The sequence below is a fragment of the Ptychodera flava genome, chromosome 16 (genome assembly GCF_041260155.1).
Source record: "Ptychodera flava strain L36383 chromosome 16, AS_Pfla_20210202, whole genome shotgun sequence".
Taxonomy (NCBI): Eukaryota; Metazoa; Hemichordata; class Enteropneusta; family Ptychoderidae; genus Ptychodera; species Ptychodera flava.
In genome coordinates, this window is record NC_091943.1 from 34268961 (window position 1) to 34283322 (window position 14362).

The following is a 14362-nucleotide window of genomic DNA, read 5'->3' on the forward strand; positions in this document are numbered from 1 at the left end:
TGTGCCTGTTGCGTAAACTTATATTAAATTGCTTTTCACGTTTGCTGTGCGCACCTCTCTACGAAGACGAGGACAAACATAAAGTGACGAGCACAAAGGGAGCGAACGAGGCAAGCCTCCTGTATCCGATTTTAATCAGTCTTACCTGACACACCTGTACGCGAGAACTCTACCTTTTAGCAAAATTTACATTAAGACTGGAAATAAAAAAAAATGGTCATCTTTCTTGATAGTTCAAGTAAAAATAAAGGCGTTTAAGTACCGGATCATCCGTTGCAACTCTGCCACAGGAAACACATATTGCCTACGGCAGTCCTATAATCATACTGCTATTTGAGCATTAGTGTTAAATCTGAGTCTCTCAGAGCCATGTGTACGACCTGGTAATGACTAGGCAAGAGTGTACTCAATGTATCTTTTGATGCAATATAGATCTACAATCAAACCATTCTCATCATCAAACTCGTCAATTATTTTGAAACGCATTACTCCGTTGTGAGCCTATCGCATTGAAGGGAATCAGTTAATTGCTTAGAGTTTGAATATGAATGAGAAAATCGGATATAGTGGAGCGATTTTCCTGATGTGATTTGTTGGTCTGGTTGTTGCTAGACAGTCGCCCTACATCCGCTTACCTTAATTCTTCGTACAATGGTGATGCATAACATAACCGTCCACTCGGTAAAATGTGAAGGTCCGCTCTAGTTTCAAGAACTGACATCCCCAGACTTAGATAGAACAATAACTGTATTGTCATTTGTGTACCATCGTCTGAAAGTGTTAGCAAATCTGGAGAGTTAACCTGTACAGTTTTTGCCTCTCAACGTGCTAGACATCGTTTAATTCAGAAGTAGGGTCACATGTATTAGTCCAGGCTGCTTGTTGACAACTGCGATGGTGATTGACTCACTGCAGGAGAACTATATGTCCCATCTGAACATCACCATACTGCTTGATAGTTCACTGGCGGCCTTGTCTATGTTTAATTTTGCTTGACGCAGACGCTGTAGACCCTGGTTGGAATCTTGGTACAACCACTGTTACTCCATTCACTGCATCAGCCTATAATTCTATCCATATCTGTATGTATCCATGCTAGCAGTTATGCAGGGGTACCATCGATACATGAAGATTCGGAGTTTTAGCAAATCTTGATATCTTCTTTGTGTACATAGTCTATACTGCATTTGCAATATCGTCAAGAGTTCCTTGATTCAGATGGGATAGAACGCACTGAAAAAAACATATCGAGTCACAATCGTTATATTTTCCTCTTTCTCTTCCTTGCAATCTTATTTGCAAGCCTACTGTCAAAGTTGATTAAACATTGAGGAGTTATTTGCAATTGATGTAAGCTTATGGTGTCTGACGCATGGCTGATGTAACTGTCTTCACAGTATAGAGAGTAAGTCCTTGTCCTTCGCCTGTTCATTTTTATTGCCTATGTCCTCACAAATCTTTGCATTGGAAACGGTATACAAGGAAACACATGATGGTAAAAATCGCGATCAGGTCTTTCCAAACTTAGTCTTCAAACGAAATATTCAGTGCACTAAATCATGTAATGCCTCCCTCCCTAGTTCCTCGACAGATCATCATTGTCGCATTGACTCCAACGATTGCGTAGTCCGATTTAGAGGGATCCCTAGTCGTAACAGCAAGTTAATACTATAATTGGAAATCGTCTACGAAAGACTATGAATGTTTGAATACCGTCGCTCAGCTGTAGGCTGTTGCAATCGATTTTATTTACCTTGTGTACAATCAGGGAAATGGTAATACGTCTTATGTAATATAAGATAGAACTTTCATACCAATTTTGTCACTTTATGACGTGACGTATACTTCAAGTATACAATATTGTTAATATCAAAAACTCAATTTCTACACATTTCTACAGTATTTAAACACATATAGCAACACTATAACTGTTCTATTATGTTCTTCGGTATGAATTGTGCTGGGCCGACCTAATAACTTCACACTTATCTTGTTTGGCGTACAAATGAAACATCTGTAATTGTTAGGACTGGACATATGTGTTTTCAAAAATGGAAGCATGGAAAATGCCAACGGTACGTATGCCCTTCAATATCCATGGTTGCGCGAAAAGAGCTCACTCCGGTCCTTACCCCGGACTTGTGACCCTCCCTCCGAAAGTTTCATGGCATAATATTTTGTGACATTCACCCGGATGACCTGAAATACTGAAATCTCTAAAGCTCAGGTAATGGGCCAGTATATGTAGGCCTACTGTACCATTATCGCCATTGCAGTGGTTATGGTTGACATCAGTAAGTCGTGTCAGGAATTTTTGAACAACTCGACTTTGGCCGATACATAACGTTGCACCACAAGCAACGACCGTTTTACCATGAACCTTATTTTTCTCGAGGGTCTATACTTGTACTGAGCAAGTGTTTGGCGGATAGCTAAGTGTCTAATAAGGTTTCAGGGTCGTGTGTCAATTATGCCACGGTAATTAACAAGCCTACTACAACAAATTTAACAATTGAACGCATTTTGTCGGTACAGCATAGTGAATGGATAATTCACTGTACGGAGACAGTTAGGCGATTGAGTCAAATATCATGAAAGACGGCTTTCTGTCACCGTTACGTTGGACTTTCAAAAATAGTTAATCGCGTTCAAGAATATTTACAATGAGAAAAATTAGTGGGACAGCTGCCACCATTTGTGATTTCAAGACAGGTGGCGTCGCAATGCTGTGTTTCTAATTTACTATAACAATCTTTCAATCCCCGCAAACCAATTCCAATAGGTAATACAAACACACTTACGAAATGTAATTTTTTGAAGACATATGGTTTTGTTAAGAGTCAATACAAGTAGCATCTTTGATACTATGACGAAGAGCGTTTAGAATGTTAACTTATAACTCAGAAGAAACTCGAAATGTCATTTGGTGAGAAAACTTAAGCTTATTTGCTGGTGACTTTGATCGAAGTCACACATCATACCATTTACAGCAATATCACAACCCAAACATAACAGTAGGGAAAACAGGACGTGCCCGCGGGACTCCTCTCAGTCCATGGATGCAAGCATGCGTAAAACTAACCACTCCTCGTAACAAGGCGTGAGGTTAAATCATATTAAATTTGTCTGTATAAGTTTGAGTGGAAAGAATAACAGAATGTGCGCAAATAGATTGAACTCTGTATGTAATAATATCTTTAGACTCTATGCTGAAGAAGACTACGGATTCGATCGAAATTGACTTGTTACCCTACGATTTCAGTGCATATGTCATCGGTGTACACTTACATGCATTGGCATGGGCATGACACAATAAATTCGCACGACCGATCGTGCACATGAAAATGTGATAAAGATCACTTCGATTGTAGGGAAGTACACAAAAAGACACGAATGTATGTGTTACAGGGAGAGAATTCGTCCAGAAACGGCAGTTCAAACGATATAAGGAAACGGACACCTGCAACAGAATTCGCGGAATGGAAATGCTAATCCCTTGGTCCTTTATTAAGAGTGGATGTGTGATCGATGGGCCTCTGTTACCTTACAACAAAAGTAATTACCCAGTTATTGTTACATGCTTCACAAGCTTAAAAATAGCGCACTGTGACGTTCATCTTCAGAGTGAAACCAAGTTCGGTCTGATCGTGGGTGCCAGCAACAATATCATGGGACTAAAACAAAGCAAGACCTCCCCATCGTTATGTACTTCTGCCAGCGACAGTAATTCAAACAGCGACCGTGTAAATAGTAACCTTCCTGAAAAGAAAGTTGACGGTACATCGGAGGGAAAGAAGAGAACTCAAGTAACTTTGACGAAAAAGAGGAGAGGGGAAAGGAGACGCTCAAAGAACACAACTCCAAAGATACTTGACGGAAAGGCAGAAGCATCAGGCTTATCAAATGTCTCAGTGAGAGAATGTTGCTCTGTTGACATTGCAAAATACCAGTATCCATTCGAAAATATCGCTTTCGAAGGCGGAGGGAACAAGGGTTTGGCTTATTGTGGAGCACTGAAGGTAACTGAGGATTTACTACAATGGATATTATCATGTCTCCAAAACACAGTTTCCAAAAGCCCATCGATATTATGTAACGTTTATCTGCACTGTTATTTGTATTTATTTACTCAGGCTATGGATGAAGGGTGAAAATACGCCTCACAAGTAACGGAATAGACACATTTGCAGACCATTTCTTTACAAAGCGGCATAAATTCCATCGGTAGATACCAAGGAATTGAACGACTGACCGGGAGAATTTGTTGTTAGTATATATGAGGGAGTGCAAAGTTGATGTTCTAGTCAGTAGTTCGTACTCATGTTTCCTGAAATTACTCAACATGTAGTGTTTCAATTATCTAGACAATTATCTACTGTTTTACCATTTGTCTTTGCATGGTGACCGTTATCAATGCTTGTAGGCAAGGTAAATGACCAGTACGTGCAATTACAATGTGTAGGTATGTGATTGCCAAGGGTAACCTGTATGTCCCACTGGCAAATAGAAAGGACATCGTGGCTTTGACTATTCGACACTGAAATGAGAGAAGTTTTCATAAAATGCCATACAAGTCAAAAAGGAAACAAAATATACCGGTTAAATAGACGACGTGTTCATTCGCTGGAACTCAATTTCAGACCGGCTATTAGACTATCAGTCAGGGATTCCCACATTTTATGCAATCTGCAAGTGCTATGTTTATATCAAAGAATGAAAGGACTTTGCTATATTAAGCTTATGGTTACTCGCTATAGTTTCGGTGGTGCAGTTTTGGTGGTGAGGTGGGTGCAGTTTTCATGTCCATATTGATCTTCCTGTTTGATTGTAGGTCCTTGATGAAGTGGGCGTACTTGATAAACTTCACAGATTTGCTGGTGCTAGCGCTGGTGCTTTGACAGCTACATTGTTAGCTGTGGGTTACGATGTCGAAGACATCAGACGATACCTGTGTCAAGACTTAAGGAAGATAATCATAGGTAAAATGATATCGATTTCCCTTGAAAACTATTCTCAGAGATCTGATGGATATCAAGGATAAAAATACTTCAGAGGAGCTTACTTTTCGTCGGCCATGTACAACAGTCTGGAAAGTGAACTTTGCAGTTAGCACAAGAAGTGTGAAAATTATGAGGCATTAGTTCTTCCATCTAGGATGATTCACAAACGACATGCCATGCAGGTCTAAATTAAAATTTTGACGTATCACAACAAGACTGCACTGTGTTGGGCCACGTACAATCACATATGACTTTCTATTATTAACGATACTCATCATGTGGGTTTCTACCACTTCCTCTTGGACAGAGGCCAACCATAACATACTATGTATTGACTTAAAAAAAGAAACAGGTGTTGTAATCAGGCAGTGGGGAGCAATCATTTGTAGAAACTGCGGGGGAGGGAGTTCATACCAATCGATTGTAGTGGACACACAAAGTCTTTTACCCATTACTAACATGGAAATCAAGTTCAATAACAGACTCCGCGTGATAAACACATGTGACAAACAAGATAGTTTATCTCCCTGTTTTTGTAATTGACTCATTGGATGTAATATGGTTGGAGTCAATGTTCGATCTAGTCAGTATTCAGCGGCTTTCAAATTGGTGAACGTCTTTATTTTGGTAAGATCAGCTGACATCAACAGTCAATATATTGACCTGGAAACATACTTCTCATGTTACAGATGATAAACAATTGGTATTGTTCTTGGTTTCCTATAATTCCCATTTGTTTGACTTCATTATACACTTCCAGTTCAATTCAAATATATGCATTGAAATGGCCTAGCTACAAACAATACGTAATATTCTCGGACGTTGTTGGCGTCACAGATGTTCAGAAGGAATGGATCATTGAAATTTGTATAAACAAGTCTTGTTGAATTCAAATAAGTCGAGATTCCTGTTATTCTCGAGGAATTACATATACACAAGTAACACAATGGTGTATCTCAATTGTATCTGGCTACATCATTATAAAAACATTATACCTTTTCGTCCATCACCAGATCATAAGTGTGGTTACTGCAGTCTCTTGCCAAATCTAGTCAGACACTATGGTTGGAACCCTGGTAGGAATTTACTTCACTGGTTAGGACTTAGATTACAAGAAACTACCGGCAATGCAAATGTCACATTCAAGGAGGTACGTGCTCAACTCTCGTTTTGTGCAGTTTCTCTTTTTCGCATAACAAAAACCAAATCCAACGAAATATATCAAAGTATGTCTGACACCCGAAAAGAATATGGAAGATTCGTTCAGCTGTGGCGTTCTCGTATTTCACATTTCGCTACTACTACTCATTGCTTTATAGGTAATAAATATTGTGTGTACAAAATGATGTCAAGGAGTCGTAAGGGCATGAGAGATCACCTTGATATTCACGAATGTTTTGTCAAGAATTACTGGTCAATTGTGAGAATAATATCATACCTCGTTTTTTTAATCTTTTAAGACAATTTCTAGAGGATTAATTTTTTTTTTTGATAAATAGTTGGTAAATATATCAAATCACATGTTAATTTCTCTTCCAGTTATATGAGAAGTTTGGTAATGAACTGTGCGTTGTTGTGACCAATTTGAACCGAATGGATACAGAATACTGCCATGTGAAAACAACTCCTAATATGCAAATTCGAGTTGCTCTTAGAATGTCGATATCTATACCTGGTGAGTAAGCTTATTTATCATAACCACCGAAATGTAGCTTTTAGTGTTGGACTTTGTGATTGGACTAAATCATATTATGTAAATTTTACTTTGCTCTTTGCAATTAATTGTCTTTTCATTATCTTATCAGAAACCGTTGGACAAAGTTTGACAAATTATGGAGCATACGAATTACTGCTTGTCTCCTAAAACATAAAAGAGTTGAGAAAGAATATTAATGTTATTAATTTTTAGACCTAACATTTGTTCAACATTTTAGTGCCCATCCATTACAAATATCATTAACAAGGCATGGAAATTTTTTCTTTTGCTTTACAGGACTGTTTCAGTGTGTTCGACACAAAAACGGAAGTGAAGAAGACATATATGTTGATGGCGGCCTCCTTTGCAACTATCCAATACATTGTTTTGATGGTAGGTTTGACATCTACTTACCTTCAGTCGTGTCGTATTAACGGAGCAAATATTTCGAAACACCTGACATAACTTCATTGATTTTTGACAGGAAGTCCATAGATATTTCTTACTTCGTCTTTTGTTTGCGCTCTTGTGCTTTGTCCGCCTTTATGTCAAATTTGGATATGCAAACATATGCCAGTTATATAAGATATGTTTTACTTCAAAATGTTATGTAAACACGATTGGAACTATAAATTTGGGATATTTGGATCTTCCTTTTTTTCTAATATTTCAAAAGTGTTAGGTGCCGTATAGCTCAATGCTGCACTATTACAAATTACTCATTTGATGTCGTCGATAGCCTTAATATGTCTCCAGAAAAGAAACTTTGTTATGCGTTTTCGCAGAGAACTATCATAATTTGCACTTGTTGACAGCCTGTTACATTTTCCTACAAATTCCAAATATCAACAATTTTGAAAACTTTTTTTTTCCAATTTGGAACTTGTATCACAACATCATGTTCAGTCTTGATGGAACTCTTTTCTCACAAATAGGCTGGTGGCTATCGATGAAACCAGAAGACAATTACCTTAAGAAGCTACAGAACCTTGATGACATAGGAAGGTTGTGGGACAAGAAGGAAAGATTCGGAGAGTTCAACAAAAATACCATTGGACTTTTATTGGTAAGAATCGTAAATATCGAGTAAAGAATGATTGAAATTGCGGTGCAATGTTTTTCCCGGTATTTTGCTACATGGCATTTTGGTGGAGTGATAAGACTTACAGGTGCAAACTTGGGATCCTAATCTAATTCTCAATGAATGTTGGGTTCGTAATTTTACGATAGGATTACATAGGAAGTAACAGACAAAAATATTTAACTGATGTACAGTATTCACCTTGTCAACTCAGCCTATAAATGTACAGACTGCATCGTTATTTCTTGATGAATGAATTCTGGTCCGGACTAGAGTTCAAGTGTGAAAAACAAAGGCTTATTTTACACATATGGACGCTACATTGACACGCTAAATAGCTTTATGAAATAGAACAAGAACTTGCAACTGACATACAAAACAAAAAATAATGAAAACGTCCTCAAAAATTAGAGTTTTGTTAGTGTCCCTTTAAAGCAGACCGCTAAACTATGCAATATATTGCTATGGTATATTCTCACTTCCTTCCCTCTTCTTAAATAAGCCGTCAAAATTTACGGTGCATGAATGTTATATTAAACCTTTCCAATTTGATCTGCATGTTCATTTGTTTGAAATGATTGAGTCGGTTACCTACCTTTGCAACAGACTCAAAAAAGATGAACGATTTGTTATCTGCAGTTTTCTGGAGATGAATCTGAGGTGATGAAATCACAATTGTGTCAAAGAGAAGGAATGTCCACGTGTGTTTCACAAAGACCCGACACAAAACTTGCAAGGTAGGTTTTCGCTAACCAAAGATATTTTCCAAAACGACATACTAATCATACTTAGTATTTGTAGGGGCAGCCAACAAAGTGTTTTATGTGCATATAGTTGTTTGTAAGTGATTTCTGAGCGGGAAGACGGTTTTCCATCATTAGCGGGCCGGCTTGGAAATTTTGTGCTCTTGCTTAGCAGACAATATGGGGGAGCGTAATTTTGGGGGGGGGGGGGGTAGGGGGATGACCACGAGCAGGAGAAAAGCATGTGACCCAGGAATGGCTGTGGGTATTTGCCGTGGGGTAAGGTAGTGGAGATGTTTGTAATGGGAGAGAGGAAGAGGGGATATTTCCTGGAAGGGAGATGTCAAAACCAGAGGGTGGAATGGAAAATTTTCAAATTTTCGCTTACGTAAAGCTATTACTTTTCCTCCAAATTTGAATTTTTGAAAACAAGCAGCTGGCTGGACGCCCCTGATTTGTAATTTGAACCTCAGTTAAAGCGCTAATTTCGCTTTTGTGAGAATATTTGTCACGAATATTGAATAAAATTCAGAGTCATTTATTTGTAAAAGTGTCATCAATATACCAGGAAATTACAAGAGTTTGTTAGCCGAGGCTTACACTCTTCAGACACATTACGCCTATGTACTTCTGGTGAAGTGTGCCTTTATCGGTGTTTATTCAAATCAGCAAGTCGAAAACTCCAAGTACAAATACAGCAATTATCAATAACAATAATTTGATTTAAGACATTCCCAATATAGCTGCACTTTGACCTGCAGGAAAATGTGGATAACATTTCAAGACTTCTCAACTTTTGATTATTACAGGCGGAAAACAAAAATGAAGAAAATGAAAGAAGAATCGGCGACAAGACATGCGTTACTGGTGGAAGCCATGTCCAAGTTCTTACAAGTATTGAATATCAGTGATTTGAATCAAAATGTTATGATAAGCAAAGACGAACTCCGGACTGCATTGAAAGAGGTAAATTACCTAACACTGAAATCGACAAAGTAATTGCATCTTGATTTTGTTAAATGACAAAGTCCCATAAAGTACTGTCACGACCACTAGGATTCAACTCAAAGTCTCTACAACTCGATAAAATCCATCACATTAAAGAGTGAAATGGATGTTGGAGAAGCCAACTTCAAGGGAAGCTACAAATTTACATGAACTGACCTGAGTGAAGTTAAATTGTCATTCTTTTTCTGCAACACATGCGTGACTTATTTTTTAAGATATTTCAGTTGATCAAATGTCAATATCATAGAGTTACTAATCGTACAATATTCAGTAAAATTTTCATGCGACTCACACACTGATTGGAGACATTCTATTGTTTCATTCTCAGACTTCAGTGTTCACAGAACATCATTTTGCTGCTCTGTTTGGTGATGTGAATTGCATCGATGGAATATTTGATTTGCTAGATGTCAGTGATGACGGACAGGTAAATATCGTAACACACAGTTACCAGCATACATCCAATGACAACTGACAATTAACGCATAGTAGCAATCCTGGTTTCCTTGTCTTAATTTATGCATCTCAGATATCAACTCGCGCCGCTTGGCTGTGTACAACATTTAAACAACGTCCCTCTACCCGCTGTGGAGGGACGGTGATTTAAACTTGTAAAATAAGATTACAAAAGCTTATCGGTGGAATGCCCGAGTAACTTGTTTGAAAATGGCTGTTCGTACAATTTCAAGTTGAATGTTTGTGTAAACAAGAGAGCGATTATGTTCACACAGAGTACACAAACTGTATTCAAACACGGTAAAGATGCACGAAAGGCAGAGAGATCTTACAACTTTACCATTCCTCTCGGAATAATGCAAGTTATTTATTAATAGTGATAATTAAAGGTAAAATATAATTTGTATACCTCTATGCCAATGAATCATCACTCCCAATGGTTAAAATGTAATATAATTTGGACAAGTAATGGTGCTCCTTTATATAAAACATACTTTCACAAATGATAGTTTGATTGATTAACTTATATTAGAAGATCAAGGCAGTCCCCATTATCCCATCAAACTATGAAGAAATTGTAAATTTTCATAAATGTGAATATTATACCAGTACTTTAGAATACTTAAATCTGGATGCACTTCTCTTCAGAGAGGAATGAATGAAGTAGAGGCCAAAATCTGACTGATCCTGAAGGCTAAACTGAATAGTATGGGAACATAGGTCAAAGTTCAGATGGTCATTGATTCCCAGTTATTCCGGATGCATACATTGTGCATTCCTTTGATTACGATGGAATCTTTTCCAGATCAACTTCTCTGAGTTGGTATTATTTGCTGGAAAGAGAGGCCTTGATTTAAACTCTGAATTTCTGGGTTATGGAAGAAGGGAGGTCAGCGGTCTAAGACAGTATCTAGAAACTGTTCAAGATTCACTCCTGGTTAATGTCAAGAGAGTATTCTTTGATGTAAGTACGAGATATCATTCAAAGTTTCTACAGTAACCAACCATCGTTATATATGGAATGATTTGTGGCTGGTTGCCGTCCGTGTATGCATATCTTCAGTTAATGTCTAATCAAAAGCTATCATTTTTTGCAGTCGATGACTGCGCCTTACAGCATACAGCAAGATTAATATTCAGCTTTGATTTGAGATTTTATATCTTCCATTCTACCAAGTAAACCGTCGTCTCCTAGCTAACCTAGAAACGAAACCATATTATTGCTTCATGGCAGGTTCCTTATAGTAGCCATCTTTGCAAAATGCTTCATTCATTGAGACAGGTACTTGAAGTTTGAATATTGATTTCGGATTATGATCAATGTCTGCACTGTTTAAACATTAGACTATTACTGTCTTTTTTTAATTTAACAGGAAGAAGATGTGGACAGAACAATCGGAATTGACACAGATTATGTTGAGACTAATGATTTTGATATGGAACAAGCTGACAAAGAATTTGTTTTTGAGGTAGGCAACCCAATCATTTCCACTATTCCAACCAACATGTCACAATCATTCCAAAGAGATAAGCTTATACCTTTAATTGAAAAATGGTCTTGATAACATTACTTTCGCACGGAAAATTGTCAAAGAATGAAAAGTTTCGTATTCCAACCAAACAGTAGCTGCCTTTTTTCGTGATTCAGATCTTTTGACATCAAGAATTGCGTTCATTTGTACACGTAGACGATGATTTTCTTCTCTAGGCAAACCAGTTCACTCATTATAAGACCTCATTAATCTTTACTGTCCTGTTACGGGTTTTATATATCGGACCGAGGTTTAGTTCGTGGGCGCTTTCCCCAAGCTGTACCACGGAGTGACCGTGGCTCTACACGGGCACGTGAATCTAGGTATATGATAAGAAATAATCGTTTCACTCCTAAAAAACACAAGCCTTGCTAAAACGACTTTCCCAAATCTGCAGATAAGTTTTGATAAAGTATTACCTGTAACAAAATTAGCATTGTAAATGCTTAACTTGTTCACTCCTATTTCCATTAAATAGGCCAACACTAACAGTTGATAACAATGGGTTTGGGCCAAACCATGGTGGTGACAGGGTTAAGCTGGCAAACAATCAATTTCTCTAACACCTTAAAGTCGACTTTTTCCAGCAGCTTTGATTTTCTAAATTTATTTTTTTTTTCATTGTAGCAAGGTGCTATAGGTGCGAGAGCTTATCTGAAATACTACATAACGAAATACAAGCCACCGTTGAAAGAAGGTAAAAGCTAGTACATTGGACGTAAAGCATGGTGGGGATTTTTTCCAATATGACTTCACTTACGTCTCTTTCTGGTGATACAAATTCAAATCCTTGACATTTACAAGTACAAAAGTGCAAATATTGAATTTGCCATACTAACTGATGTCGGTAGTGCATGGTCAAAAACATTCAAGTTAGGCATGGATGGACAAAACCATTCAATATACATGTATCCTATCGAGCATCAAGATAAATCATGTTTTGCTGCAGGCTACCTTGATAGTATTTCTTGTTATTATATCTATATTATTACTGCAGTAGTTTGAATTATAGTGAAATGGCCCATTCCATGCATGCTCCAATCAAAATTATTACTGTTCGGATCGAACCTTGATACTTTGTATTTGCTCAACCCGGTGTATATATACGCATCGATATCACTGCTACACCAGCCACAGATAAAAAACAATCGCTGCATTCTTTGAATGTTCTGCTAAGATGGCAAAGCAACTCCCTGTAAAGAACAGTATGTTTGGACTGGGACTAGTATACCTAACATTATTAGTCCAAAATTTGGATTACTTATGCGAGGATGACTTTTTGCATAGCACGGGAGATTCAATACCATTTGAACAGTCCAAAGATTTGTTAAACAGGCAGTATGTATACCAGTGTAAAAATTATGGCCATTTTGAATATGTAAATCTATCATTGAGATAAATTACAAATCATTGTTCGAGTGAGAAAGATAGTGTAAATAATTTTTTGACAAAATTGTCTTGGCAATTTAGAAACCATACAAATATCCAGGATGAAACAAATCAGACTTCTTGGACCGAGAGGTATTGTAACAGATGATGAATATTTCAATGTGATGAGAGTCAGTATTCATCAATATATAGTAAACTCAAAGTTTGCAACAGAACAATATCATATCTCTGTGTAAGTTTATTGTTATATTTATGTGGAAGGAAGGAAGGAAGTAAGGAAGGATACATGAAATTAAATCGATGATAGTGATGATCATCATTTCCCGTCATGCAAGTCATCAGTGCAAATCAATGAAAAAAGTTACGAAATGATTCTTTCCCAGATGTGTATTTTCACAAGATATAATCAGCGAATCAGTTAAATTTCCGACATCGTCTTTGTGTACAGCAAGAGTAGACAGCTTATGTTTTCATATTGACAAGCAATTTGTTTTTGTAATGTTAACTCCAGTTTCCAAAATAGGAATAGATCATGTCACATTGTTATGAAAGGCCTAAACTTGTTTTTGTTAACTTATTGATTTAATTCAGCAATTGAAGTCATGTTTTTTTTTTACTTGACATTGTCATTGACGGAAGTATCTCAATTACTTGAACACAAGTAGATTTTCACATAGGAATTTTGAAAGAAGTTGAATCCTACATGAAAGAACTGTGGGGTATATTTTTCAAGAGGGCGCCATATGGTCATGACATTGAAAGCCTACTGGTCTTACACGCCAGCTACTTCTCTAATGGAGCACTTCACAGTAAATATGGCTTGCCTACAAGACTATCCAGACCTTGGGTCATTTACAAAGATTTTTCTCTACTTCAAGATGCTTTGAAAAATATCAAAAGGATTTTGTGTGAGATGTTAGTCACACTTTTGTAGCTGTTAATTTGTTACAAATCCAGTAAAACTCGTTATCAATGATGCTTGATGAAATGACATGCACTGGTATAGTAAATAATTTGTGAATTTGGTCACATTTCGTGTGTACTTGTTGTAAAATGAATGTTATGCAGATTTTGTGAAACTGATCTTCAAAGGCACTTGAGTGACGTCAACAAGTTTTTTCTTGTAGCCAAGGCTCACATCTAGTTTGTGTACTTTTCGTTAACTTCTCTACAATTGTGCAATATTTTGTGACAACAAAACCACTGAATTCAACAACTTATTTTCCATCCATCAAATTTAGATAACAGTGGAAAGGCGAACAGACAAATCAACACACGTATGCAATGAAGTAAAAGGTGTCTGAAAACACAATTGCATGACACGTTTTATCTTTTTATTTTACTTTACTTCTTTTATGTATGAGCAATTTATGGAAATAAAGTTATATAAACTAGCTCAAAGTTTACGATTGCTGTCACTTAGTTACTACAGATATTCACTTTTAGAAATGAATCAA

General features: G+C 37.1%; 1 protein-coding gene across 2 annotated transcripts; it reads left to right on the forward strand.

Annotated features, from left to right (window-relative positions):
* Positions 1-3464: 3464 nt before the first annotated feature.
* On the forward strand, positions 3465-14306 carry LOC139114665 (uncharacterized). Of its 2 annotated transcripts, XM_070676519.1 has the most exons (12): positions 3465-4019; positions 4832-4979; positions 6014-6150; positions 6540-6675; positions 6994-7089; positions 7632-7762; positions 8417-8514; positions 9330-9486; positions 9857-9955; positions 10790-10948; positions 11358-11453; positions 12144-14306. In XM_070676519.1, exons 1-12 carry the CDS (start codon positions 3480-3482, stop codon positions 12222-12224), a joined length of 1878 nt encoding a protein of 625 aa, XP_070532620.1. In that variant the 5' UTR covers positions 3465-3479; the 3' UTR covers positions 12225-14306. The 2 variants fall into 2 exon arrangements, with proteins under 2 accessions (XP_070532620.1, XP_070532621.1); XM_070676520.1 differs by lacking the exon at positions 10790-10948.
* Positions 14307-14362: the final 56 nt, after the last annotated feature.